The 27,463-nt window shown below is 46.6% G+C and overlaps 1 protein-coding gene and 1 long non-coding RNA gene across 3 annotated transcripts in view; one reads left to right on the forward strand and one right to left on the reverse strand.

The window, feature by feature from the left end:
- LOC135409465 (uncharacterized) overlaps positions 1 to 27,463 on the reverse strand; it is a 147,207-nt gene that overhangs the window by 88,262 nt on the left and 31,482 nt on the right. For both annotated transcript variants that reach the window (XM_064645046.1, XM_064645045.1), the window contains 3 exons: positions 14,903 to 15,005; positions 14,731 to 14,789; positions 8,162 to 8,264 (listed from right to left, as the gene is read on the reverse strand). In XM_064645046.1, coding sequence (XP_064501116.1) covers positions 8,162 to 8,264; positions 14,731 to 14,789; positions 14,903 to 15,005 — 265 coding nt within the window. The remainder of the gene's footprint in view (positions 1 to 8,161; positions 8,265 to 14,730; positions 14,790 to 14,902; positions 15,006 to 27,463) is intronic.
- Positions 19,332 to 21,501, forward strand: LOC135409471 (uncharacterized). The gene is made up of 2 exons (XR_010428226.1): positions 19,332 to 19,415; positions 21,109 to 21,501. It is a non-coding gene; the product is annotated as an uncharacterized LOC135409471 (long non-coding RNA).

Below are 27,463 nucleotides of genomic sequence, written 5' to 3' on the forward strand. Positions count from 1 at the left end.
CTGCTTTGACACTGATGAAAACTCTCAAAACCTGTGATACTTCTTCCTCTTTTATACTGGGCCCTCTCCTACGCCTACACCGATTTCTGAGAGCATTTCCTATGGGCTGCCACAACGTTTCTCTCCTTTCTCAAGGACTCCAAACACAAGTTGTAGTGCGTTGGTGGTGTTGTGGTTTAGGAATGGTACCCCCCAGTTTAGTGCTCCCATTGAGACTCTCCAAGCCACAGTGCTGCTCACTGGCTCGCCACTCTCCCTCCCCCCTGCGGCAGGATGGAGAACCGGAGGCACAAAAGGGAAGGATTATGGCAACTTCTTTTCCAGCTACATCATCTCCCTCCTTTTCCGGTCTGTTATAATATGTTGATTTCAGAGGAGCAAAATGTAGCTTGCCCCCTCCAGAACAGCTACCTCCAAAAGCCAGGAAAAGTCATCATCTTCCCAGGAAAAGTCTTTGTTATCCTTCTTCTCCTCTTCTGCTGCTGGCAAGACCCCTAACAAAAGAGGTAAGAGGCATGTCATTACTCTGAGGGCTTATTTCACTCTGCTTTCTCCCCAGCCATGTCACCCAACTTTACAACGAGAGAACTTTACAAAGGTAACCATTTAGTCCCTCTGAAATTACCTTTGCCGTGTTCCACTGCAACAGAGCGCGCATCCAAAGTCTTGCCCACTGCAGTACGAAGTGACACGTTGGTCGACACTTTCCCTTGACCTTTGGAATCAGTCTGTATAATTGAAAGACACGTCTGAGAACTGGCAAAGGCTCCTTCTCAACCCACTTCCTTGCACAAAACTTCTGCTTTAGCCAACAAGCCTAATGAGCAGGATTAGGTGGCTGAAGCAACAAAAGAGGCAAACACAGCCAGCACGTTCAGCATCTCTCTTGAGCAGGGCTTTCCAAAGGGGATGAAGTACTCCTGCCCAATGCAGAGAGAACCGAGGCAGGGGAAATACATCTCCAGACTTTAGGTCATAAGGGAACCATTTGACATGAATGGATCCAGGGAAGCAGGCTAGGAGGTGGAAAACAGCAATCCTCACAGTGCCAGTCTTGGAGGATTTCAGAGGACTGCAAGCAGCAAGAAGCTTTACTGCTTTGTTCTAAAAATCCAGCTTGGAGCACATCTGCATGGAGACCCAGGACATTAGCTTGACCTCACTTTGTCCCTGCACTAACTGAACACTTTGTCTGCAGCACTGGCATGTCCAGGTCCAAGGTGCAAGCATGTGGCAATAGCAGCAGCAAAGGGAAAGGATCCCAGAAGCCATTGATCCAGCGGGACCTCACTGCCTCCTCCAGAGTAGGTACCTCAGAATCCCAGGGGGAGTCATTGTCTTTCTTCTGCTCTTCTGTTGCTGGCAAGGCCCCTACACAAAAAGAGACAGGCATGTCTTTCAGTACTTATTTCACTCTGTTTCTCCCCAGCCATGTCACCCCAGAGAAGTTCACAAAGGTAACCATTTAGTCCCTCTGAAACTACCTTTGCCGCTCCGTACTAACACAGCACGCGCGTCCAATCTATTGCCGAATGCAGCAGAAAGCAGCACATTTTTTGGTACATCCCAGGGACCGTCAGAATCAGTCTGTGTAATTTAAAAGACACGTCTGAGAACTGGCAAAGGCTCCTTCTCAACCCACTTCCATGCATAACACTTCTGCTTCAGGCAACAGGCCTAATGAGCAGGATCCGCTGGCAGAAGCAACAAAAGAGGCAAACACAGCCAGCACATTAGGCATCTCTCTTGAGCAGGGCTTTCCAAAGGGGATGAAGTACTCCTGCCTAATGCAGAGAGAACCTAGATAGGAGAAATACATCTCCAGACTGGAGGTCATAACAGTCATCCATCTGACATTAATGGATCCAGGGAAGGAGGCTGTGGGGTCGAAAACAGCAATCCTCACTATATGAGTTTTCTAGGATTTTAGGAGATTGTAAGCAGCAGGAAGCTTTACTGCTTTGTTCTAGAAATCCAGCTGGGAGGTCAGCTGCAAGCAGACCCAGGACATTAGCTTGACCTCACTTTGTCCCAGCACTAACTGAACACTTGGTCTGCAGCACTGGCATGTCCAGGTCCAAGGTGCAAGCATGTGGCAATAGCAGGAGCAAAGGGAAAGGAGCCCAGAAGCCATTGATCCAGCGGGACCTCACTGCCTCCTCCAGAGCAGGTACCTCAGAATCCCAGGGGGAGTCACTGTCTTCCATCTGCTCATCTGCTGCTGGCAAGGCCCCTAACAAAAGATAACAGGTTGGTGGTCATTACTCTGAGGGCTTATTTCACTCTGCTTCTCCCCAGCCATGTCACTCCAAAGAAGTTCACAAAGGTAACCATTTAGTCCCTCTGAAATTACCTTGGCTGTGCTCCACTCCAACAGAGCGCACATCCAAACTCTTGCCGACTGCAGCAGGAAGCGTCAAGGCGGCCAACACTTTCCCTTGACCTTTGGAATCAGTCTGTGTAATTTAAAAGACACGTCTGAGTACTGGCAAAGGCTCCTTCTCAACCCACTTCCACGCACAACACTTTGCTTTAGCCAAAAGACCTAACAAGCGGGATCAGGTGACAGAAGGAACAAAAGAGGCAAACACAGCCAGCACGTTCAGCATCTCTCTTGACCAGGGCTTTCCAAAGGAGATGAAGTACCTCTGCCCAATCGAGAGAGAATGCAGGCAGAAGAAAGAAGTCTCTAGACTGTGAGTCATACGGGAACCAATTGACAGTGACTGGAGTGGAAGATGGTTGCGGTATGATAGAAAATCAACAATCTTCACCAAGCCAGTCTTCTAACAGAAACTTTACTGCTTTGTCCTTTTTTAGAAATCCAGCTTGGAGGTCAGCTGCAAGGAGAACCAGCTGAACCTCACTTTGTCCCAGTCCTACAGGAACAGTTTGTCTGCAGCACTGGCATGTCAAGGTCTGACTTACAAGCATTTGGCAAAAGCAGCTGCAGACAGTAATGATCCCAGAAGCCAGTGATTCAGAGGGACCCCACTGCCTCCTCTAGAGAAGGTACCTCAGAATCCCAGGAGCAGTCTTTGTCTTTCTTCTGCTCTTCTCTCACTCCTGGCAAGACACCTAACAAATATGAGAAGAGTCGCATCACTCCTTGGAGTGCTGACTTTCCTCTGCTTTGGCACCTCCCTCAAGACATGCATCACACTGATGGGTTATCATTCTCCTACAGGCCACATTGATTTTTCCTTCTTACCTCCTTGATAGCGAAGAGTCTTACATGATTCTGGCAATGCAGGTGTATTCCAGAGAATGTCAGCAGTTGTCCCAGAGCAAGAGCTGTTAATTTCTTCTGTGCCTCGGGCAGAACGTTGTCCCTTCCTTTTAGAGCACTCAGTCTCTGCTGGTGCCATCACTCTTATACCAGCAGCAGCCAAGGCCAGACCTATCATTTAGCTGTGATGCATCCAGAATGATTGCTGCCAGATGCTTTGTGCTCTGCTTTGAACTGTCTGAGCGTGAAAGGTCTCTACAGCCTTCCAAAGCTTTACACAAAATGTGCAGTTCTTTTGCATTTCTTACTGCCTCTTGCTGCTATTTAGGCAATATGGAATGCGGTGACTTGGTACTTCATTTCCTTACATTATAGACAAATTAGTCTGTTCTAGGAGTAGGGGTGTTCTAGGGGTGGGAATGTTCTAGGGGTGAGGGTGGACTCAGTCCCTGCTGGTGCCATCCATGCTGAGTCAGAGCTGTCCCTGAGCCACAGCTCCACTGCTTCCCACTTGAGAGTAAGGGACTCTCTCTGCTCTAGTATCGAGGTCTTAATGGGTAGGAGAGCTTGTCTTGCTCCCTTGGCATGATTCTCAGCTCCAGAGCACCCCTCTCCGTGTAGTTTGCCTCGGAGCCTTCGCTGAAATGGCCCAAGCACTGCTGGGTTAATTACACTGGAGAGATGGCTGTCTTTCTTATGGCAGCTTGGGCCTCGCTCCTCTGTGAATGATGGAGCACTTGCATGTCTGTGGGAGAGAAAGAGTTGGCAGCAGCTGTGAGGGTAGACAGGACAGCAAGAATAGAAAATATTCCCTTGCAACTGCCCCCTGTGCTCTGTAAAGCACCCTCTGTGGAGGGTGGCTGGAGCAGTTATGTGCCAAAAAAGTCTCCTGCATGGAGAAAAGGTCCAACTGCCCTCTGGCTGAAGAACCTTTTCCTAACATCTGAAGTAAACCTTCCCTGACACAGCTTCATGCCATTCCCTTGGGTTCTGAATACAGGGAATCAGATGCAATTGTTAAGGAAACTTTCCTGTCCTATCATCCAGGAGCCACTGTGGCAGTCACTCTCTCACCACTTGAGCTGAGCCCCAAGCCCCTCTGCAGCACGTGGCTCCCGTGAGCAGATGGGTGCCCCGCTTGACTCTCTACACACCCCACACTCACACAGTCAGACATGGCTTCCTTAGCAGCTCGACCCCAGGTTTCCCACAGCAGAGCCTCAGTCATCTCAATCCTTAAAATAATGTAATCTTGATAAAATAACAAAATAGCAGCTTGAGCTGGGTGCCTCCAAGGACGGCCCCCGAACAAAAGAAAATCTGGAGCTTTTATACCCTTACAATCTAAACGTGCCAAAGTCTGGGTTCCTGCCATGTCTCTGTGTGTCCGGTCCTGGCCGGACCACAAATCCCTGTGTCCTTCATTGTGCAAAGGGATTTTCATCTTTGGAGGTCATCTCATTGCATTATGGACCCATGCCTTCTGGCCAGGGAATCCATAGTCACAAATCAGGAAGGTGACTGGAATACAGGCAACTGAAGAATTCCTGTCACAGTCTGTTGATGCCAGTCGGGCCTCCAGGAAGAAGTGCTCGGCATCACCAGAGCCAATGGAAAGCCCACAAGCAAAGCAGCTGTGAGGGTGAACAGGACAGCAAGAATAGAAAATATTCCCTTGCAACTGCCCCCTGTGCTCTGTAAAACGTGGAGGGTGGCTGGAGCAGTTACGTGCCAAGAAAGTCTCCTGCATGGAGAAAAGGTCCAACTGCCCTCTGGGTGAAGAACCTTTTCCTAACATCTGAAGTAAACCTCCCCTGACACAGCTTCATGACATTCCTCCAGGAAGAAGTGCTCAGCATCACCAGAGCCCATGCAAAGCCCACAGGCAAAGGTACCAAATCCCTCTACTGTAGGACTGTCTGAAGTGCTGTCTGAGGCCTCAACCTCCCCACTGGTCTAAAGCAGAAAACACCAAAACCTGGTAATGCACTAATACTTAAGTGCATTACTGTCAACCCCTAACACAGACAGCAATAAGTAGGATTTGGTTTAGTCTCACGGCACAACTCAAAATGCCAGGAAGCTGGGGAACAGACAGGACTTTCAGGGCAGTCTACAGTCAGTAGAAAGAGGAACTGATCTCTCCTAGACTCTCTCTAGGGAAAGCTCATCGTAAAATTTCCCCGCCTGAATATGGAACTAGGCTCCGTGGGTCATGAAAGCGAAGGCCCCGAGTACCTTTTGGGCTTGCCTGAGCTTCTCAATTATTGCAATTGTTTGGGCTTGTTGCTGCACTGTGGCTTCCAGCCTGGCGTACTCAACTTCGAGACTGAAAAAGAAGTACAGGCCTTATGACAGAAGTCCACAAGAGCACAAATCCCAAAGGAACAGTGTGAAAGAACCTCATCTAAAATAAAAGCATCTTTGAAAATCATGTAGTAGTATCTCGCTGGGATACAAGCAAGTCCCGTTGTTTTTACACAATCACAAAAAGTGAAGCTTTGCTCCACTGTCTTACCAGTGAATGCGTTCTCGCAGCTGGCCGATAGCTGCAGGTAAAGACACGCTGCATGAAGGAGGAAGGCCTTGCAGGTTCCTGGAAGTTGTTATTTCCTTCTCCTTTGGGGCACTCTTCAATGACGCAGCAAAACATTCCTTCTGCATATGATGATCTTTTGGTTCCTGCAGATGCCAAACCCCAACAAGAATCCTCAGTAGACGGCTTACGTTTGTTCAAAACAAGTGGGCTGCTTTGACACTGATGAAAACTCTCAAAACCTGTGTTACTTCTTCCTCTTTTATACTGGGCCCTCTCCTATGTCTACACTGATTTCTTAGAGCATTTCCTATGGGCTGCCACAACGTTTCTCTCCTTTCTCAAGGACTCCAAACACAAGTTGTAGTGCGTTGGTGGTGTCGTGGTTTAGGAATGGTACTCCCCAGTTTAGTGCTTCCATTGAGACTCTCCAAGCCACAGTGCTGCTCACTGGCTCACCACTCTCCCTCCCCCCTGCGGCAGGATGGAGAACCGGAGGCACAAAAGGGAAAGATTACGGCTACTCCTTTTCCAGTTACATCATCTCCCTCCTTTTCCGGTCTGTTATAATATGTTGATTTCAGAGGAGCAAAATGTAGCTTCTGATTGGGCCCTACACCAAGAACACCACCCCCTCAGGGGTTACCACTTTTCTAACTCCCGGGCAAAACACTTTTTTACCCCACAACAACAACTTCAAGGTTGTGTTCTCTCCCTGTCCTTCTATGGACTTCTTCTCTCCCCTGGCAGGGGCCCCACAGCATGTCTGTGAGAATGGGTTACCTCTTCTTGCAACAATGGAGTTAGCTTCTTAAACAGACAGGCAGAGAAATATAGACAGTGCTTTTCATGGGAGATAATCTCCCCCCATGCTGGGCCTTTCCTAGCAGCCAAAACTTCTCTGAGCAAAAATTCTTTTATCCTCCTTGAGTAAATCTTCCGCATATAATTTTTCGGTCCCTGCGCCACCTTAGTGCAGCCCTCCACTGTCACTTCAAGTCGTGCCAACAGGCAGACACCAAAGGCAGCAGTGCTGTTCCTTCCCATCACAGCTAGCTGCACACTGAACCACCTTGTGTTCTTCTCAGGGAAGAATCACTTCCCTGCTCTAGTGCGCTACAAAGAAGGCCTTGAGCCCTGCCAAGAGACAGGCTTTCCCATACCTTAGCTTCAGACCTCTCCAGTTTCTCCTGCATCAGCGGTTTCTCTTCCTTTGGGTCCTTGCTGTGGGTCTTCAGAGCTCCAAGTGAAGGTTCTGCCAGGGAGTTCTTTTTGAGAACTTCATCAGGCTTCTCCAGCAGCTGCCTGACCAATGGCTAAAGAAATAGTGTTCCATGAGCATGGAGAAATCGGTAAGAACATGACAACACAAGAGATGCTTTCACTGATGGGATTATATAACTAGATTGGTCATCAGGTTGGCCAGCAGGTCGAGGGAGGCAATTCTCCCTTTCTACTCTGATCTCATGAGGCTCCACTTGGAGGCCTGCATCCAGCTCCGCGGCCCCCAGCACAAGCAAGACATGGACGGAGGAATGCCACAAAGATGTTTGGAGGGCTGGAACAGCTCTCCCATGAAAAAGGCTGAGAGACTTGGGATTTTTCAGCCTGAGAAAAGCAGGCTCTGGGCAGAACTTACTGCTGTCTTTCAGTGTAAATAGAGGGAGAGATATTTTTACCAAGGCCTGTAGCGACAGAAGAAGAGGCAATCATTTAAAAACAAAAGAGGGTAGATTTAGATGGGACATAAGGGATAAATTGTTTGCAAAGACTGTGGTGGGACACTGGACCCGGTTGTGGAATTGTTCAAAGTGAAGCTGGATGGGACTTGGAGCAAGGTTTATTCCAGCCCTTCTGCTTCAGAATGCAAACAAAATGAGGTCTGAAGTATAGCACAGGTCCAGACTCAACCACCTCCTCTCAGCAGTTTTTCAAAATGAATTCCACAGTCAGAACATCTCTGCTTACACTGACAGGCTCTATTTAGGGATATCTGCTTCTGCCTCTATTAGAGTCACCTGTCTGTCCAGCTGAGAACCTGTTAGACTTGAAGAATCAGATCTTAGCTGAAGACCTTCTGCCTCTAGTGTAGGAACCTAAATGAGCAAGAAAACACAGACACAGTGGAGAAACGAATGCTCATCAAGACTGCAGCATCACACTACATCTGACTTCAGCCAAAGGCAATGCAATTCATCTGCAACAAAGCTAAGTACCTTATTCTTAGAAGAAGGGTCAAAATATTCCTTCAGCTCTGCTCCTGCTGCTGGCACGATACCTAGAAAAAAGGGAAACAGTGTGTTGTTACTCTGAGTCCTTGTTTCACTCTGCTTCTCCCCAGCCATGTCACCCCAGAGAAATTCACAAAAGTAACCATTTAGTCCCTCTGAAATTACCTTTGCCGTGCTCCACTGCAACGGAGCGCGCATCCAAACTCCTGCTCACTGCAGCAGGAAGCGTCAGGTCAGCGGACACTTTCCCTTGACCTTTGGCATCAGTCTTTGAAATATAAAAGACACGTCAGAGAACTGGCAAAGGCTCCTTCTCAACCCACTTCCACGCACAACACTTCAGCTTCAGCCAACAGGCCTAACGAGCGGGATCAGGTGGCGGAAGCAACAAAACGGGCAAACACAGCCAGCACATTCAGCATCTCTCTTGAGCAGGGCTTTCCAAAGGGGATGAAGTACTCCTGCCCAATGCAGAGAGAACCTAGACAGGAGAAATACATCTCCAGACTTTAGGTCATAAGGGAACCATTTGACATTAATGGATCCAGGGGAGAAGGCTAGGAGGTGGAAAACAGCAATCCTCACAGTGGCAGTCTTGTAGGATTTCAGAGGACTGCAAGCAGCAAGAAGCTTTACTGCTTTGTTCTACAAATCCAGCTGGGAGGTCAGCTGCAAGGACATTAGCTGACCTCACTTTGTCCCTGCACTAACTGAACAGTTTGTCTGCAGTACTGACATGTCCAGGCCCAAGGTACAAGCATGTGGCAAAAGCAGCAGCAAAGGGAAAGGAGCCCAGACGCCACTGATCCAGAAGAAACTCATTGCCCCCTCCAGAACAGTTACCTCCAAAAGCCAGGAAAAGTCATCATCTCCCCAGGAAAAGTCACTGTCTTCCTTCTGCTCTTCTCTGTCTGCAGGCAAGACCCCTAACAAAAGATAACAGGTTTGTCATTACTCTGAAGGCTTATTTCACTCTGCTTTCTCCCCAGCCATGTCACCCCAGAGAACTTTGCAAAGGTAACCCCTTAGTCCCTCTGAAATTACCTTTGCCGTGCTCCACTGCAACAGAGCGCGCATCCAAAGTCTTGCCCACTGCAGCAGGAAGCGTCGGGTCAGCGGACACTTTCCCTTGACCTTTGGCATCAGTCTTTGTAATATAAAAGACACGTCAGAGAACTGGCAAAAGCTCCTTCTCAACCCACTTCCACATACAACTCTTCTGCTTCAGTCAACAGGCCTAATGAGTGGGATCAGGTGGTGGAAGGAACAAAACGGGCAAACACAGCCAGCACGTTCGGCATCTCTCTTGAGCAGGGCTTTCCAAAGGGGATGAAGTACCCCTACCCAACCGAGAGAGAACCTAGGCAGAAGTAGGATTTCAGAGGACTGCAAGCAACAAGAAGCTTTACTGCATTGTTCTACAAATCCAGCTGGGAGGTCAGCTGCAAGGACATTAGCTTGACCTCACTTTGTCCCTGCACTAACTGAACAGTTTGTCTGCAGCACTGACATATCCAGGTCCAAGGTGCAAGCGTGTGGCAAAAGCAGCAGCAAACGGAAAGGAGCCCAGACACCATGGATCCAGAAGAAACACATTGCTCCCTCCAGAGCAGCTACCTCCAAAAGCCAGGAAATGTCATCATCTCCCCAGGAAAAGTCTTTGTTATCCTTCCGCTCTTCTGCTGCTGCTGGCAAGACCCCTAACAAAAGAGGTAAGAGGCATGTCATTACTCTTAGGGCTTATTTCACTCTGCATTCTCCCCAGCCATGTCACCCCACTTTACAAAGACAGAACTTTACAAAGGTAACCATGTAGTCCCTCTGAAATTACCTTTGCCGTGCTCCACTGCAACAGAGCGCGCATCCAAAGTCTTGCCCACTGCAGCAGGAAGCAGCACACTTTCTTCTGGACCTTCAGAATCAGTCTGTGGAATTGAAAAGACACGTCTGAGAACTGGCAAAGACTCCTTCTCAACCCACTTCCACGCACAACACTTCAGCTTCAGCCAACAGGCCTAACGAGCGGGATCGGGTGGCGGAAGCAACAAAACGGGCAAACACAGCCAGCACGTTCGGCATCTCTCTTGAGCAGGGCTTTCCAAAGGGGATGAAGTACTCCTGCCCAATGCAGAGAGAACCTAGATAGGAGAAATACATCTCCAGACTTTAGGTCATAAGGGAACCATTTGACATTAATGGATGCAGGGGAGAAGGCTAGGAGGTGGAAAACACAATCCTCACAATGCCAGTCTTGTAGGATTTCAGAGGACTGCAAGCAGCAAGAAGCTTTACTGCTTTGTTCTACAAATCCAGCTGGGAGGTCAGATGCAAGGACATTAGCTGACCTCACTTTGTCCCTGCACTAACTGAACACTTGGTCTGCAGCACTGGCATGTCCAGGTCCAAGGTGCAAGCGTGTGGCAAAAGCAGCAGCAAAGGGAAAGGAGCCCAGAAGCCATTGATCCAGCGGGACCTCACTGCCTCCTCCAGAGCAGGTACCTCAGAATCCCAGGGGGAGTCATTGTCTTCCATCTGCTCATCTGCTGCTGTCAAGGCCCCTAACAAAAGATAACAGGTTGGTCATTACTCTGAGGGCTTATTTCACTCGGCTTTCTCCCCAGCCATGTCACCCCAGAGAACTTTACAAAGGTAACCATTTAGTCCCTCTGAAATTACCTTTGCCGTGCTCCACTCCAACAGAGCGTGCATCCAAATTCTTGCCCACTGCAGCACGAAGTGTCAAGGTGGGCAACACTTTCCCTTGACCTTTGGAATCAGTCTGTGTAATTGAAAAGACACGTCAGAGAACTGGCAAAGGCTCCTTCTCAACCCACTTCCACGCACAACACTTCAGCTTCAGCCAACAGGCCTAACGAGCGGGATCAGGTGGCGGAAGCAACAAAACGGGCAAACACAGCCAGCACATTCAGCATCTCTCTTGAGCAGGGCTTTCCAAAGGGGATGAAGTACTCCTGCCCAATGCAGAGAGAACCTAGACAGGAGAAATACATCTCCAGACTTTAGGTCATAAGGGAACCATTTGACATTAATGGATCCAGGGGAGAAGGCTAGGAGGTGGAAAACAGCAATCCTCACAGTGGCAGTCTTGTAGGATTTCAGAGGACTGCAAGCAGCAAGAAGCTTTACTGCTTTGTTCTACAAATCCAGCTGGGAGGTCAGCTGCAAGGACATTAGCTGACCTCACTTTGTCCCTGCACTAACTGAACAGTTTGTCTGCAGTACTGACATGTCCAGGCCCAAGGTGCAAGCATGTGGCAAAAGCAGCAGCAAAGGGAAAGGAGCCCAGACGCCACTGATCCAGAAGAAACTCATTGCCCCCTCCAGAACAGTTACCTCCAAAAGCCAGGAAAAGTCATCATCTCCCCAGGAAAAGTCACTGTCTTCCTTCTGCTCTTCTCTGTCTGCAGGCAAGACCCCTAACAAAAGATAACAGGTTTGTCATTACTCTGAAGGCTTATTTCACTCTGCTTTCTCCCCAGCCATGTCACCCCAGAGAACTTTGCAAAGGTAACCCCTTAGTCCCTCTGAAATTACCTTTGCCGTGCTCCACTGCAACAGAGCGCGCATCCAAAGTCTTGCCCACTGCAGCAGGAAGCGTCGGGTCAGCGGACACTTTCCCTTGACCTTTGGCATCAGTCTTTGTAATATAAAAGACACGTCAGAGAACTGGCAAAAGCTCCTTCTCAACCCACTTCCACATACAACTCTTCTGCTTCAGTCAACAGGCCTAATGAGTGGGATCAGGTGGTGGAAGGAACAAAACGGGCAAACACAGCCAGCACGTTCGGCATCTCTCTTGAGCAGGGCTTTCCAAAGGGGATGAAGTACCCCTACCCAACCGAGAGAGAACCTAGGCAGAAGTAGGATTTCAGAGGACTGCAAGCAACAAGAAGCTTTACTGCATTGTTCTACAAATCCAGCTGGGAGGTCAGCTGCAAGGACATTAGCTTGACCTCACTTTGTCCCTGCACTAACTGAACAGTTTGTCTGCAGCACTGACATATCCAGGTCCAAGGTGCAAGCGTGTGGCAAAAGCAGCAGCAAACGGAAAGGAGCCCAGACACCATGGATCCAGAAGAAACACATTGCTCCCTCCAGAGCAGCTACCTCCAAAAGCCAGGAAATGTCATCATCTCCCCAGGAAAAGTCTTTGTTATCCTTCCGCTCTTCTGCTGCTGCTGGCAAGACCCCTAACAAAAGAGGTAAGAGGCATGTCATTACTCTTAGGGCTTATTTCACTCTGCATTCTCCCCAGCCATGTCACCCCACTTTACAAAGACAGAACTTTACAAAGGTAACCATGTAGTCCCTCTGAAATTACCTTTGCCGTGCTCCACTGCAACAGAGCGCGCATCCAAAGTCTTGCCCACTGCAGCAGGAAGCAGCACACTTTCTTCTGGACCTTCAGAATCAGTCTGTGGAATTGAAAAGACACGTCTGAGAACTGGCAAAGACTCCTTCTCAACCCACTTCCACGCACAACACTTCAGCTTCAGCCAACAGGCCTAACGAGCGGGATCGGGTGGCGGAAGCAACAAAACGGGCAAACACAGCCAGCACGTTCGGCATCTCTCTTGAGCAGGGCTTTCCAAAGGGGATGAAGTACTCCTGCCCAATGCAGAGAGAACCTAGATAGGAGAAATACATCTCCAGACTTTAGGTCATAAGGGAACCATTTGACATTAATGGATGCAGGGGAGAAGGCTAGGAGGTGGAAAACACAATCCTCACAATGCCAGTCTTGTAGGATTTCAGAGGACTGCAAGCAGCAAGAAGCTTTACTGCTTTGTTCTACAAATCCAGCTGGGAGGTCAGATGCAAGGACATTAGCTGACCTCACTTTGTCCCTGCACTAACTGAACACTTGGTCTGCAGCACTGGCATGTCCAGGTCCAAGGTGCAAGCGTGTGGCAAAAGCAGCAGCAAAGGGAAAGGAGCCCAGAAGCCATTGATCCAGCGGGACCTCACTGCCTCCTCCAGAGCAGGTACCTCAGAATCCCAGGGGGAGTCATTGTCTTCCATCTGCTCATCTGCTGCTGTCAAGGCCCCTAACAAAAGATAACAGGTTGGTCATTACTCTGAGGGCTTATTTCACTCGGCTTTCTCCCCAGCCATGTCACCCCAGAGAACTTTACAAAGGTAACCATTTAGTCCCTCTGAAATTACCTTTGCCGTGCTCCACTCCAACAGAGCGTGCATCCAAATTCTTGCCCACTGCAGCACGAAGTGTCAAGGTGGGCAACACTTTCCCTTGACCTTTGGAATCAGTCTGTGTAATTGAAAAGACACGTCTGAGAACTGGCAAAGGCTCCTTCTCAACCCACTTCCTCCCACAGCACTTCAGCTTCAGCCAACAGGCCTAACGAGCGGGATCAGGTGGCGGAAGCAACAAAAGAGGCAAACACAGCCAGCACGTTCAGCATCTCTCTTGAGCAGGGCTTTCCAAAGGGGATGAAGTACTCCTGCCCAATGCAGAGAGAACCTAGATAGGAGAAATACATCTCCAGACTTTAGGTCGTAAGGGAACCATTTGACATTAATGGATCCAGGGAAGCAGGCTAGGAGGTGGAAAACAGCAATCCTCACAGTGTCAGTCTTGTAGGATTTCAGAGGACTGCAAGCAGCAAGAAGCTTTACTGCTTTGTTCTACAAATCCAGCTGGGAGGTCAGCTGCAAGGAGACCCAGGCCATTAGCTTGACCTCACTTTGTCCCAGCACTAACTGAACGCTTTACAGCAATGGCATGTCCAGGTCCAAGGTGCAAGTGTGTGACAAAAGCAGCAGCAACTGGGAAAGGATCCCAGACGCCATTGATCCAGCGGGACCTCACTGCCTCCTCCAGAGAAGGTACCTTAGTATTCCGGGGGGAGTCATTGTCTTCCTTCTGCTCCTCTGCTGCTGGCAAGGCCCCTATACAAAAGGTAACAGGCATGTTTTTGAGTGCTTATTTCACTCTGCTTCTCCCCAGCCATGTCACCCCAGAGAAGTTCACAAAGGTAACCATTTAGTCCCTCTGAAACTACCTTTGCCGCTCCGTACTAACACAGCACGCGCGTCCAATCTATTGCCGAATGCAGCAGAAAGTAGCACATTTTTCGACACATCCCAGGGACCGTCAGAATCAGTCTGTGTAATTTAAAAGACACGTCTGAGAACTGGCAAAGGCTCCTTCTCAACCCACTTCCATGCATAACACTTCTGCTTCAGGCAACAGGCCTAATGAGCAGGATCCGCTGGCAGAAGCAACAAAAGAGGCAAACACAGCCAGCACATTAGGCATCTCTCTTGAGCAGGGCTTTCCAAAGGGGATGAAGTACTCCTGCCTAATGCAGAGAGAACCTAGATAGGAGAAATACATCTCCAGACTGGAGGTCATAACAGTCATCCATCTGACATTAATGGATCCAGGGAAGGAGGCTGTGGGGTCGAAAACAGCAATCCTCACTATACGAGTTTTCTAGGATTTTAGGAGATTGTAAGCAGCAAGAAGCTTTACTGCTTTCTTCTAGAAATCCAGCTTGCAGGTCAGCTGCAAAGAGACCCAGGTCATTAGCTTGACCTCACTTTGTCCCAGCACTAACTGAACACTTTGTCTGCAGCACTGGCATGTCCAGGTACAAGGTGCAAGCGTGTGGCAAAAGCAGCAGCAAAGGGAAAGGAGCCCAGAAGCCATTGATCCAGCGGGACCTCACTGCCTCCTCCAAAGTAGGTACCTCAGAATCCCAGGGGGAGTCACTGTCTTCCTTCTGCTCTTCTGCTGCTGGCAAGGCCCCTAACAAAAGATAACAGGTTTGTCATTACTCTGACAGCTTATTTCACTCTGCTTTCTCCCCAGCCATGTCTCCCCACTTTACAAAGGTAACCCTTTAGTCCCTCTGAAATTACCTTTGCCGTGCTCCACTCCAACAGAGCGCGCATCCAAAGTCTTGCCCACTGCAGCAGGAAGCGTTGGGTCAGCGGACACTTTCCCTTGACCTTTGGAATCAGTCTGTGGAATTGAAAAGACACGTCTGAGAACTGGCAAAGGCTCCTTCTCAACCCACTTCAACGCACAGCACTTCTGCTTTAGCCAAAAGACCTAACAAGCGGGATCAGGTGATGGAAGCAACAAAAGAGGCAAACACAGCCAGCACGTTCAGCATCTCTCTTGAGCAGGGCTTTCCAAAGGGGATGAAGTACTCCTGTCCAATCCAGAGAGAATGCAGGTAGAAGAAAGAAGTCTCTAGACTGTGAGTCATATGGGAACCAATTGACAGTGACTGGAGTGGAAGATGGTTGCGGTATGATAGAAAATCAACAATCTTCACCAAGCCAGTCTTCTAACAGAAACTTTACTGCTTTGTCCTTTTTTAGAAATCCAGCTTGGAGGTCAGCTGCAAGGAGAACCAGCTGAACCTCACTTTGTCCCAGTCCTACAGGAACAGTTTGTCTGCAGCACTGGCATGTCAAGGTCTGACTTACAAGCATTTGGCAAAAGCAGCTGCAGACAGTAATGATCCCAGAAGCCAGTGATTCAGAGGGACCCCACTGCCTCCTCTAGAGAAGGTACCTCAGAATCCCAGGAGCAGTCTTTGTCTTTCTTCTGCTCTTCTCTCACTTCTGGTAAGACACCTAACAAATATGAGAAGAGTCGCATCACTCCTTGGAGTGCTGATTTTCCTCTGCTTTGGCACCTCCCTCAAGACATGCATCACACTGATGGGTTATCATTCTCCTACAGGTCACATTGATTTTTTCCTTCTTACCTCCTTGATAGCGAAGAGTCTTACATGATTCTGGCAATGCAGGTGTATTTGAGAGAATGTCAGCAGTTGTCCCAGAGAAAGAGATGTTAATTTCTTCTGTGCCTCTGGCAGAACATTGTCCCTTCCTTTCAGAGCATTCATATTCCTCTCCTTCATTAGCAACACTAAAGATAGAAAGGGAGGAAATGCAATAGGTAAAAATGCCCCCAGACTTTCCTGCACTCTCCACGGGAAGAGCAACAGCCATGCATGTGCCATTCTAACCCTATTCCTAGACAACTGCTAAAGGGTCACACACACACAAAACATACTGCAGTCCTAGAGTAGTGGAGACTGAAATCCTCACTACAGGCATGCTCATGCTACAGGTGCCTATTCTATCTGTGGAGTAACTCACCCCTGCTGGCTACTGTCTCATCTGATAGACCCCCTCTCCATTTCAAGGACCAGGGAGATTAACTAGGCCCCTGGCAGGCTGACATCTCCAAAGCCTCTTCCTCAGCTGGATGTTATACTAATGTCTCAACACTAAGATGGAGCAACGTCTCCTCAACCCCAGTCCTCACTTTGAAGGGCTTCAGAAATTCCCATGGTTCCTCTGAAGACCTGAAGTTCAGAGGGCTCCTAAGTCGGATATTAAGAGGCCAACAAATACTGCACTTGCATTCTGAGACCTGTGTCACATTCTAACAACCTTGGGTCAGTTGGAGGTCAGGTTTGTTTCATGAGCAGGAATACAAAACAAAAAACCCCAATCGAACAACAAAAGAAATTAAACACATTCTCCAGACCAAGGCTGCTCTGCAGAATGGTGCATTAGCACAACAGAAGCCTGGAGGGGAGGAATGAATACCTTGTTTTGTTAGAGCAATCCTCAAACATGCTTTAGTCCTAAAGGGGTTTTTACTCCACAGTTTACCCAGGCTCCCTTCTCTCCTGCTTCCCATCAAGACAGGCTAACAGAAGGGGCAGGGGGAGAGGAAATTGAGATCCAGTGACAAGAGTTCACAGGCAGTTGTTTATGGCTAGGCAAGGCATGCTCATAGGCATAATGCAATTCATTCACACATCCCTTGGCTACCATCACTACGATAGAGGGCTTTTTTCCTCAGTCTAGTTAAGCACACATAGCCACCTTAGCCAGTGAATGGCCAGAGGTGCAAAGCTATCCACGGGAAGAGGAAAAGCACTGAAGAGTTTTAATTAGGGGATATCAGTTAGATCCCCTCTGAAACAAAAGGCGGGGAGTTGCTGCTAGGGAGTAGAATAGAACTTGGAAGCACACAGGTGAATTCTCAAAGAGAACTGGGTTTGGTGGGGAGGAGGGATGTTTTCCTCAATTTCCAAATCTACCCCTTTACATGGAAAGAGATGCATCAGAAGGTGTCACACTTCGATAAAGCTCTCAGCACCTCATTTAACCCTGCTGCTGTTACCAAAAAGGGCTGTACATCAGCACGGACATTCTGAGAATGCAGTTGCTCTAACAAGGATGTAAAACACTTACAACTCATCTCGAAATAGTCTTTCAAAAGCTCGAACTCCAAACGCTCCAGTGTCTTCTTTATTGATAACACCGCCATTGCGAAGAAGAACTTCTACTGCATCCTTATCCTGAAGAATAGCAGCAACTTCCATAGGGGTCCTAGGGCATCCAGGAGATAAGAGTAAATACGTCAGCTTCTGCAGGCATTACATATCATTACTTTAATCCCTCTTTGCTTCTCAGACAATTCATTTCCCCTCTCCTACTGGCAGAAGGAAAGCACAGCCAAACACCTGGAAGTGTTGGAGAATTCAGGTTGGTGGGACCTCAGGAGGTCTCCAGGCCAGCCACCCACCCAGAGCAGACTCAGGTTGCGTTGTGTGCCTGCGCGCGCGCGTTTGCACGTGGGACCACAGACAACGCTTTCTTGCAGTCCTCAGTGTGGAAATCATCCCCTGAAGTAAGCAAGCAGCAGAGTGCAGGTCTGCTTTCACAAGTCACACTGAAGGAGCTCCTTCTGGGTGGTTCCTGGCCCTTTTTCAAAGCTCATTCTTATGCCTCCCATCAATCCAACTTAAACAATGCTAAGGAGTCCCACACGTGCTTTTACCAAATCCTTCACCTTTTATGATTATCTGTAGCATTCACGTCAGCTCCTTTTTGAAGAAGGAACTCGATCATCCCTTTGCAACGCTCGGTGATGGCAAGAGTAAGTGGAGTGTATCCCAGCTGAAAGGAAAAATCATCTCTCTTAGAATAACAGAGAAAAGTCAAGCAAGTTGACTTGGGAAGAGGAGGTTTACCTAAAGTCCAAGCTTACTTCATTCTTAACATCAATATCTGCGCCATGCTCTAGTAACAGCTCCACTAGAGATTTGCTAGACACCAGGACAGCAAAGTGAAGGGCGGTGTTACCAGTAGCAGCTCTGTGGGCACGGTTGGCACCATGCTCCAGCAGAGTAGCCACACAATCTCTGTGCTGGTGCTGTACTGCCTGGAAACAAGACACAAAGGAGGAATAACTTCCAACATCTACATTGTTCTCTGTCAGAACTCCTGCGTCTTCCCAACACTGGAAAGTTCAAGCATCTTCAATCATAAGACAACATATGCCCCTTTCACATACCAGCATCAGTGGTGATCTCTTATATTTGTCACCAGGATTTAGCTTGCAATTCTTGCCTACTAGAAATCGAACAACATCTGCATGGCCATTTATGCAAGCAAGATGCAGAGGTGTCCTAGAAATTAAACATACACAATTGTCCCGGTTTAAGCCCAGCTGACAATTAAGCCCCACACAGCTACTTACTCACACCCTCTCCCTCCCTACCCCAGTGAAACAGGGAGGAGAATCAAAAGTAAAACCTATAATAACAATTAAATTAAAATAGAGTAATAATTAAAACAAAAGAAATAAAATAAGTATTACTAAGGGATGCTAGATGCTGTCTGTTCCACTGATGGTATCCTTTGTTGCTGCTTAGGCTTGAAAGTACACAAAGTACATCCATCAAAAAACCACCCTGACTTCAGATAATTTTGACAAATTCCACATTTTGCAAAAGGTGGAGGCTTTGCTGTTTGTCCTTACAGCTTGTCTGCGTTGCGCCTGTTGATGAAGAACTTCTTCAGCCACCAGTGCCGCCGCAGCTGGTCCAGGTCGCCGCGGGCGGCCGCGCTGTGCAGGTCGACCCAGGCCATCTCTCGGCGTTCGGCGGCCTCGGCCTGGGTTCAACAGACACAGGAGATGCCCGTCAGACTCTGCCGAGTCCCGGGCGGGGAGGGGAAGGGGGAGGGGGTGTGGGGAGAGGATGGGCAAATCTGAAAGGCGAGATCCGCGTGGAAGCTGTGCTTCGCAGCCCCCGACGGTCCAAGCCCGAGAAGCGCTGCTGATCCCGTCGCGGCGGAGTCAGCAATGACGGCCAGCAAGGGTCTGGCGCCGGGACAGCAGCCGTGGAGCGCCGAGACATCACAGAGGGGGCTTGTGACGCGGCACCACAGCCGGTTCCGAGACCGACCCGCCGCTGAGCAGGGCCGAGTCCATTGGGGAGGGTGTAGCTGGGATAACTTAGGAAGGGGGGGGGGGGGAAACAGCGCACAACAGCAACTGCAGACGGAGAGAGAAGTGAGAATATGTGACAGAAACAGCCCTGAAGACCCCAACGTCAGTGAAGAAGGAGGGGAAGGAGGTGCTCAGGCAACGGAGCAGAGATTCCCCTGCAGCCCGTGGTGCAGATCGTGGTGGGACAGCTGTGCCCCTGCAGCCCAGGGAAGCTCATGGTGCAGGAGAGCTCCACCTGCAGCCCATGGAGGACCCCACGCTGGAGCAGATGGATGCCTGAAAGGAGGCTGTGTCCTCGTGGGAGGCTCGTGCTGCAGTAGGCTCCCAGCAGGAACCTGGAGCAGATTTGCTAGCAGGAATTGTGGCCCCGGTAGGGGGGCAGAACAGGTGTGAGCTTGTGACTTTGGACATAATGACTTGGTCAGCTGGGCTTGAATAATTCTGTCACCCCAAGATGCCCTCTGGAGAGCAGAAGGTGCAATTCTGCTGAAAGGACAGACTTTCTACCCCTTCTACCTGACGATGAGCAGGCTGAGGGTTCGTAGGTTGCAAATATATATAATAACTATAATAAATATGTAAAACATAAAAATACCCACCTTCAAAGACAAAGAAAAAAAGAAGTGCTGTAGTGCTCCACTGCAAGACCCATCACCAACAAGTAACAGAAGTGCTATATAGATATTAAGACTCAGGGCTGTCTAACAGATTTCTGTGAAACATAATCCCTACAGTGACAAGAGCAATAAAAATCAAAGCTCTTCCCCTGCTCCTGATGATTTTATTGTGAGTTTTGAAACCTCGGCAAACAGACCTAGGACACTGTGCTTTGTGAAATGTTTCTGTTACTTGAATAAAATCCCCTGTTTCCTGAAAAGTGTGTTTATTTTCTTGCACACCAAGGACTGCACTGCAAGATCCCACAGCATCTGCGTTGGATGGGATGAACTGCACCCTGAAAAATCCAACCCTTTCTCTCTCCTTTAACTATAAAGAAAGCAATGAATTACTAGCTCAGCTATAGATGTCTCAATTCAGCACAATTTTATGGTCGGTCTGGATGATCTTAATTTTTTTTTCCAACCTAAATGATTCTGGGAGAATAATTCTATGATAAAGTTATATTCAGTAGGGATAATCACATGAACCCCACTAAATAGTCACAAGCCCTTTGTGAGCTGTGCTCCCTGTCATCTGCATTTTGTCTTCCCTCTTCCTTGGTTGGTTGTTTGAGATGAAGTGACCCACCACTGAACACCTTGGAATATCTTTGACAGACAGAAATAGGATTGTCGAAAGCTAACAATTTGAAATTACAGGAACAGTAGGTTTACCTGTCTAATCCGATTTATTAGTGTTCCCCTGCCAACTAATTTGGGTGAGATACCAGCCACATGATCATATATGCTTGGTCTCTTACAGACATTTAAGAAGAAATGGTCCTTTCTTATGGATTTTATAAGATGTGACAAACACAGTGAATTCACTCTCTTTCTTTCTTTTTACGAAGTTCTTCCTTAACAAATGGAGCACATAGTTAATTTGGGAGATCTGAATGTAATAAGTAAGCAATGGTAAAATTTACTCGTCAAAATATATATATTGTATTTTCTGTATATTATAGCTAATGCCTGGTTGGGACTAGGGAGTTGTAAGCTGCGGAATAGTTAACTGCTGTATTATTATTATAAGTTGACTGTCCTGCAACTGGCAGTTCCTAAGTTGGCAAAGATAAAGTATTCTACTTTACTGACCATGTATATGATATCCTGCTTTTCTAAAAATATTGTCTAAGTTACTCATTAGAAAAGAAGAAAAGAACGAGGATCAGAGGGTCAAGGATGGAAATGATAAAGAAGAGCCAAGGAGAACATCTGGACCATCTGGATACCTTCCCATATTCAGCTCCAAGGACACTGGGCTAATTAAAGCTATTGATGGAAAAGTCCATGGCAATTGAAATGGGCCTACAACAGAACCAACCAGAACAAAGCCCGCGAACCCAAGCCCAATCAAGAGCTAACAAGTGACTATGGGAGGGGGAGTTGAAAAAGTATAAAAGTTGCTGTTTGTTTTTATTGGGCTTGTGGGCCGATGGGGAGCAGGGGTCTCCTCAGGCCACCCAGCGCGCTGATTTGCTTATCTGCACTTTATATAAATCTCACAATAAATTTTACTGCTAAATTTTGATTTGGTTTATTTACCTATAACATGAAGAACAAGGAGAAAGACCGGTTTGAGTCAACTTATCTCTGAAAAAAATTAATTTTTTCTTCTCTGGAATTATGTCTGATTAAAATGTCTTATAAAGAAAATTCAAAACACACCCAGAGGTGGCTACTCAAAGGGTGGGCAGGATGTGCCTTCAAACATCCCTGATTAATGGTTGGATGTTGCACAGGGGGAATGGACTGCAGACTACCAGTTATTACAACACAAACCTGTACTATAGTATTGCCATTGTCACTCAGAAGCTACAGGCTTTGTACTGAGCTTTGTAGGCCTCAGGGGAAGGCTTGCTCCAGCTGAGCTTTCCTTGATCTCTACAAGCTGCATAAGGTGAACAAGCAGGTGCTAGCCAAAACTGGCTTTAGGGGCAATAGAGAGAAAAAAGAACAAGTATTTCTAACACATATAAAATGCACCATATATCATAAATTCAAATGTAATGTGGAGCTGCAGAGCAATGAAAAAAGAATAAGGTGTAAAAGTGTGTTAGTAAATATGTAAATGCGACCCCATGTGGGTCCTAAAATGAGGCAGAGGAAAACACCATCAAGAACATTGTACTCCTCCAGCAAATAACTCCAGATGCTGGCAACGGGCCAAAACTCCCCTTCAACAGGAATCCCCAAAATGAAACCATCAACCTTAGGAGGAGCATGGGAAGAGTGAGGCAGAAAGGATCTAGAAGCTAAACAGGGTGAAAATAATTGTAACCGCATCCTTTTCATTATTATATTACTATTGAAGCTTTTACTGCATTGAAATATTCTTTCCCTTTCTTTCGTAATTATTAGATCTGGACTATTATTGATGCTTGGATTAGACTGCTAATATTTCAATCATACTAGCAGAAAATTCTTTTTTTATATATGTTTCTTCTGAAATTCCCTACGTCCTACACACTCCCTATCCTTTCCTTATCATTTGCTCCCCCAGCTGCACCCTCCAGAGTGGTGGCCACACTGAAAGTGAACCGATGTCAAATACAGGTTATTCCCAGTGATTTGTTCTGGGAGGTGTGAGACACTGGATCAGTAAAAATATTGTTGGGTTAGAACGACCTCGGAGGGATGTGTGTGTGGGTGTGTGTGTGGGTGTGTGTGTGTGGAGGGGGAGGAATGGGTCGAACCTCACGGAGGTGAGATGGCGACGTATCCCTCATAGCAGGCCCCTGGAACCCCCGGAGCAGCTGTCAGTCAAAGGCAGTCCAGGAATGCTTTAACACACCACAGCTCCTGCAGCCCCTAACCCAGCCTCATGTTGGCAGGGACAGTGAGAACACTGCCCCTCACCCTGGAACCCCAGAATGGCCAGTGGGCCTCAAGTCCCAGCTAGGGAGGTGGCCATGAGGACTAGAGCAGATAAAAGCAAAGGCATATGCTTTGTTTTGATAGTATGACACCCTTTGGATGCCAAGTTGTCTTATTTTTTCCCCTAAAATTATCAGTAAAAGTAGTCTTGAGGAAAAGTGTGTGGCCTCTTCTCTTTACAGTATCTCGAGATAGTAAAGAACCCTGTGTATGTTTTGAAAAGTAAAACTTGTGGCTGAACTTGCAGCTCTGGGGCAGGAATGTTACAGTAGGATAGATAAACTCTGCAAATGCATCAGAGTGAAGGGAAGATTACTATCTGCTTCGTAAATGCTGGGGCCCTTCTCAGTTTTACTATCTGAACATCATTATAATTTTCAAAACTATCTCATTACAACAGAAAACAATAATTTTAATGCTGATTATATCTGGAGCAGGACTGTGATTGAAATAAAAATTGTATTTTCAATGCAGACTTTCTTAAAAATACCAATCTCTTTGTTTTCATACCTCAATGCTGATAGCAGCGTGGAGAGTAAATACCACATGTGCAGAAACCTAGAATTAATCCTTAAAGACTTTTTACCTTATCTAAAGCATATTTCTACAGCAGATCATACAAGCTAATTCTAGCCCGATTTACACCTATGCAATACTACCTTTCTTGATGTGTGTGTACAGAAAGGAAAGCTGAAGGATGTAGGAAATCTAACAAGATAAAATAACTTATGAGGTGATTTGCAATAAGTTATTCATTTAGCAAAAAAATTAGGAGACATGTTGTCTGAAATACATGTTGTCTGTGCAGGGTAATTTTTAAAAAACATCTACCTCACAACAAGGAAAGAATTAAAGGTGTGCAAGCTACAGCTGTGCACTCCTGTGGGAAGAGGTGATATTTTTGTCCTTTGCTTACTCAGAAATTAGAGAGGTCAACCAGTTAAAGTCTTCTTATAATCACAGTCACCAGGGGTCCAGCAGGTATTATATATTTCTGTGTCCTTTAGTCCACACTTATCCTGAGGTTTTGGTTTATTCTGGATTGAAGAAGTCTGCCGCCTTGCACAGGATGCCAGAGATTATCCCAAAGCATACAGTCATGTTGAAGCTTCATAGCTCTGTAGTATGTAACCTGTAACCAATGCAGATGAATGTTGCATACAAGCCAAGATATTTATGTCAAAATTTCCAACACTTTAACGCATTCATTCCTTCCTTCTGTAACATTTCAAAGGTTTATGTTCAGTCTGGAATTAGATTTTCTGGAAAAAAAAAACCAAAATGAAAAGACCATCCCAAATGTTTTGGCTGTCCTTTCCTTCTCAATAACTTCTGTATTGGCAAAGCTTAGGGATTGGGCATGTAAAGCATCCCTTAGGGAAGGTGCTGGATTTTCAGGAAAAGGGCAAGAAATCATGATTTGTCAAAGTCATATGTTTTTATAAATATAATTTGTCTCTGGCTCTCAGTGTTAATTGTCGTATTTCCTATGGCTCACCAGCACTTGGCTGGTTCTGAACACCCCAAGTATTGCTCAAGAAAATGGGAGGGCAAGGGTAGTGCAAGTTCTTCACCTGACCCCAATTCAACTTCATAGCAAATTATCATTCTTCCAGTGAAGTCAGGGAAAGTTTAGGCATCTAAAAGCTATTTCAGATTGATTTCAGTCTTCTAATCTGTCAAGAAGGACAACATGGGAATTCTGTACTTCCCCAGTAAGAAGTGATCTCATTGTTATCACTTATTTCTGCAATCACATGTAGCTCATTCTTTTATGAGGCACTGAACATTGAAGTACTTTTAGTGAGTTAAGAGTTTTTTTGAAGCTTGATGAAAGCTTCATTCAAGAAGATTCTTTCATTGGAGACCAATCCTTCTATGAATAAAGGCCAACAGAACACATAATTTTTTGAGCAATACAGTGTTTAATGAAGTCATGGCAGTTACAGTTGTTGTAGGTTTAACCAAAGAGCTTAAAGGACAGGTATTGCTTAAAGGACAGGTATTGCTTAAACTGGATACCTGTCCAAAAATACATGTTATCTTGAGGACATAAGTATTAAATTTAACTCAACAAAAGGGAAGGTGTTCAGAATGAGGCAGCCTGCGAGGATGTGTGTGGCTGTCACACTCCTCCTGATCAGGTTTTGGCTAGCACTTTGCTCATGCTAAGGCCTGATGTATGCTAGGACCATTAGGTCAAACTGAGAGCAACACATAGGCAGGACATGATGACCGGGACAAAGGTCATTTTGAAGCCACTGTCACCTACAGCTCACAATATCCTGCAGCCATCATCCCTGCGTATTTAATGGTTGGCAGTTTCTTCATAATCCACCAACTCATGGAAATAGTATAGATCAAACTTCCAAACTGGAAGGTAGAATGACATGAGCTCACCCAAAAAGCTTTTCAAGCAGACAGTTTTCAACAGCAGTTGGACTGCTGAGGCATTCCTGCTTCCCAGTGCAATACAAGGGACAGCCACACCATGATAGAGAGGAAGAAGGAGCACTCTTGCTGTCAGTCCAGTAACTATTTTACTCACAGCCATATGTAAAAACCCAGGTTCGAGCTACAAGCATATCAAAGGGGTTTTACTTTAAAAATATACGAGGCTCCAAAACTTCACCCACCAAGTTTATTAAAGGGGCCTTGAGTTCTTTTAATACCTTGAGAGAGCGTACGGGAGAAGATGTTGCACACGTTTCTCAGGAGGTCAAATAACACACTTTTACTGGCAAACTTCAGAAAATAAGGGAACTTGGCAAAAGTTTGAAGGGCAACATTCAACCAAAAGAAAGCATTTCACAAAGCATTGACTTAGCGCATGCTAACCCTTACAATTTAGCATAATCCAACCCATCCAGCTTTAAATTACCCAGATATCAAGAAAGGAAATTAGGAGAAGTAAAGAAAGAGAAAGAAAAAGAGAGAATTATAGCTACCACCCAAAGTCGCACGCAAGTCCAGCTTCTACATGTCCAGATGGTAGGGTGTGACTATGCTGCACTGTGTTGATTTGATCTGCTTTGGCCACCCTCCCCCCTAGGTGGGACTTCCAGTGCGCCAACCATTCCGAGGCTGGGTTGGGGGCTCCAGGGAGTGTGGTGTGGGGGAGGGCTTCCTGTGTGCCAGTGACTGACAGCTGCTCCAGGGCTGCCCAAGGAGGCTCCAAGGGGCTGGGGTACGGAGCAGGGCTCTATTTCACCTTCATGACATTTGACCTGTCCTCCCACACACACACACATTTGAGTTGGTCTGAGCCAATAACTAATATAATAATCCAGTGTCTCACAGCATATGAGCTAAGGTTTGCATTGAATATGAATTAGAGATCTTGTGAGTTAGAAACCTCACAAATTAAGTGATGAATTAGTGAATTCACATTAGACTGGGCTGTACAAAGGGAACTGAGCCTTTGTTAGATGTATTTATTTTATTTCCAAATGAGCTCATAAAACAAAATTTAGTTCACAGAATATATTGTCCTGTAAGTTTGAGAGATCCAAACAGACCATGACGTATGCCTTATAGGGGTTACATATTTAAAATTAAATCCTAAAGTTAACTATGTGTTGCTATAAATTTGTGCAGCCTCACCACTTAATAATACTTGGAACAGGTACTTTGGGACTTTGTGCACATCTGCTGTAGATTACTATCTGCATGTAAGCTAAATTTAATGAGAAAGAAGGAAGTCCACAGACAATTATACCTAAAGAAGCATGCAGAATTCTGCATAGCTCCTGTTATTCATAATAGCTCTACTTCAGCCTAAACAAGGATTAAAAAAGTCATTAAACCACCCAATATTTATATCATTTGTTGTGCAGTTGTTGTGCACCCAATATTTATATCATTTGAAACTGATGCTTGCAAAATACTTATGGAGATATGGATCATGAAATCCATTTTGTTTTGGGGGATTTAAGAGAAATCAGAGTTGTGAATTTTTGTAAGACTCTGCAGGAACTGCTTAAACGTTGCTAAAACATTATGTGTAAAAAACATAATTGAAATACTTCTATTTGGCCATATATTTTTTAAATGTTTATTTATCTAAGTTCTGCTGTAAAGGTTTAGCCTCATATGATTTAAGACAATTGTCTTTTCTGGGCCATCCATGGAAGTCTCTTGGCAATTCCCAGTGTTTCGTCACGACCTGGCATCAATACTCCATCTCAAAAACCTGCCATCAACAGGATGATGCTGAATCATCACTGCTCAATAATACATGTTGTGGGTCCTTCTGGGCTAACCCATGAAAGATGAGAGGCATGCAAGCAGCATCACCCTTCAGTTCGGCGCATCACTCTTATACCAGCAGCAGCCAAGGCCAGACCTATCATTTAGCTGTGGTGCATCCAGTATGATTGCTGCCAGATGCTTTGTGCTCTGCTTTGAACTGTCTGAACGTGAAAGGTCTCTACAGCCTTCCAAAGCTTTACACAAAATGTGCAGTTCTTTTGCATTTCTTACTGCCTCTTGCTGCTATTTAGGCAATATGGAATGTGGCGACTTGGTACTTCATTTCCTCACATTATAGACAAATTAGTCTGTTCTAGGAGTAGGGGTGTTCTAGGGGTGGGAATGTTCTAGGGCTGAGGGTGG

Source organism: Pseudopipra pipra, chromosome 2 (assembly GCF_036250125.1).
Source record: "Pseudopipra pipra isolate bDixPip1 chromosome 2, bDixPip1.hap1, whole genome shotgun sequence".
In the NCBI taxonomy this organism is placed as follows: domain Eukaryota; kingdom Metazoa; phylum Chordata; class Aves; order Passeriformes; family Pipridae; genus Pseudopipra; species Pseudopipra pipra.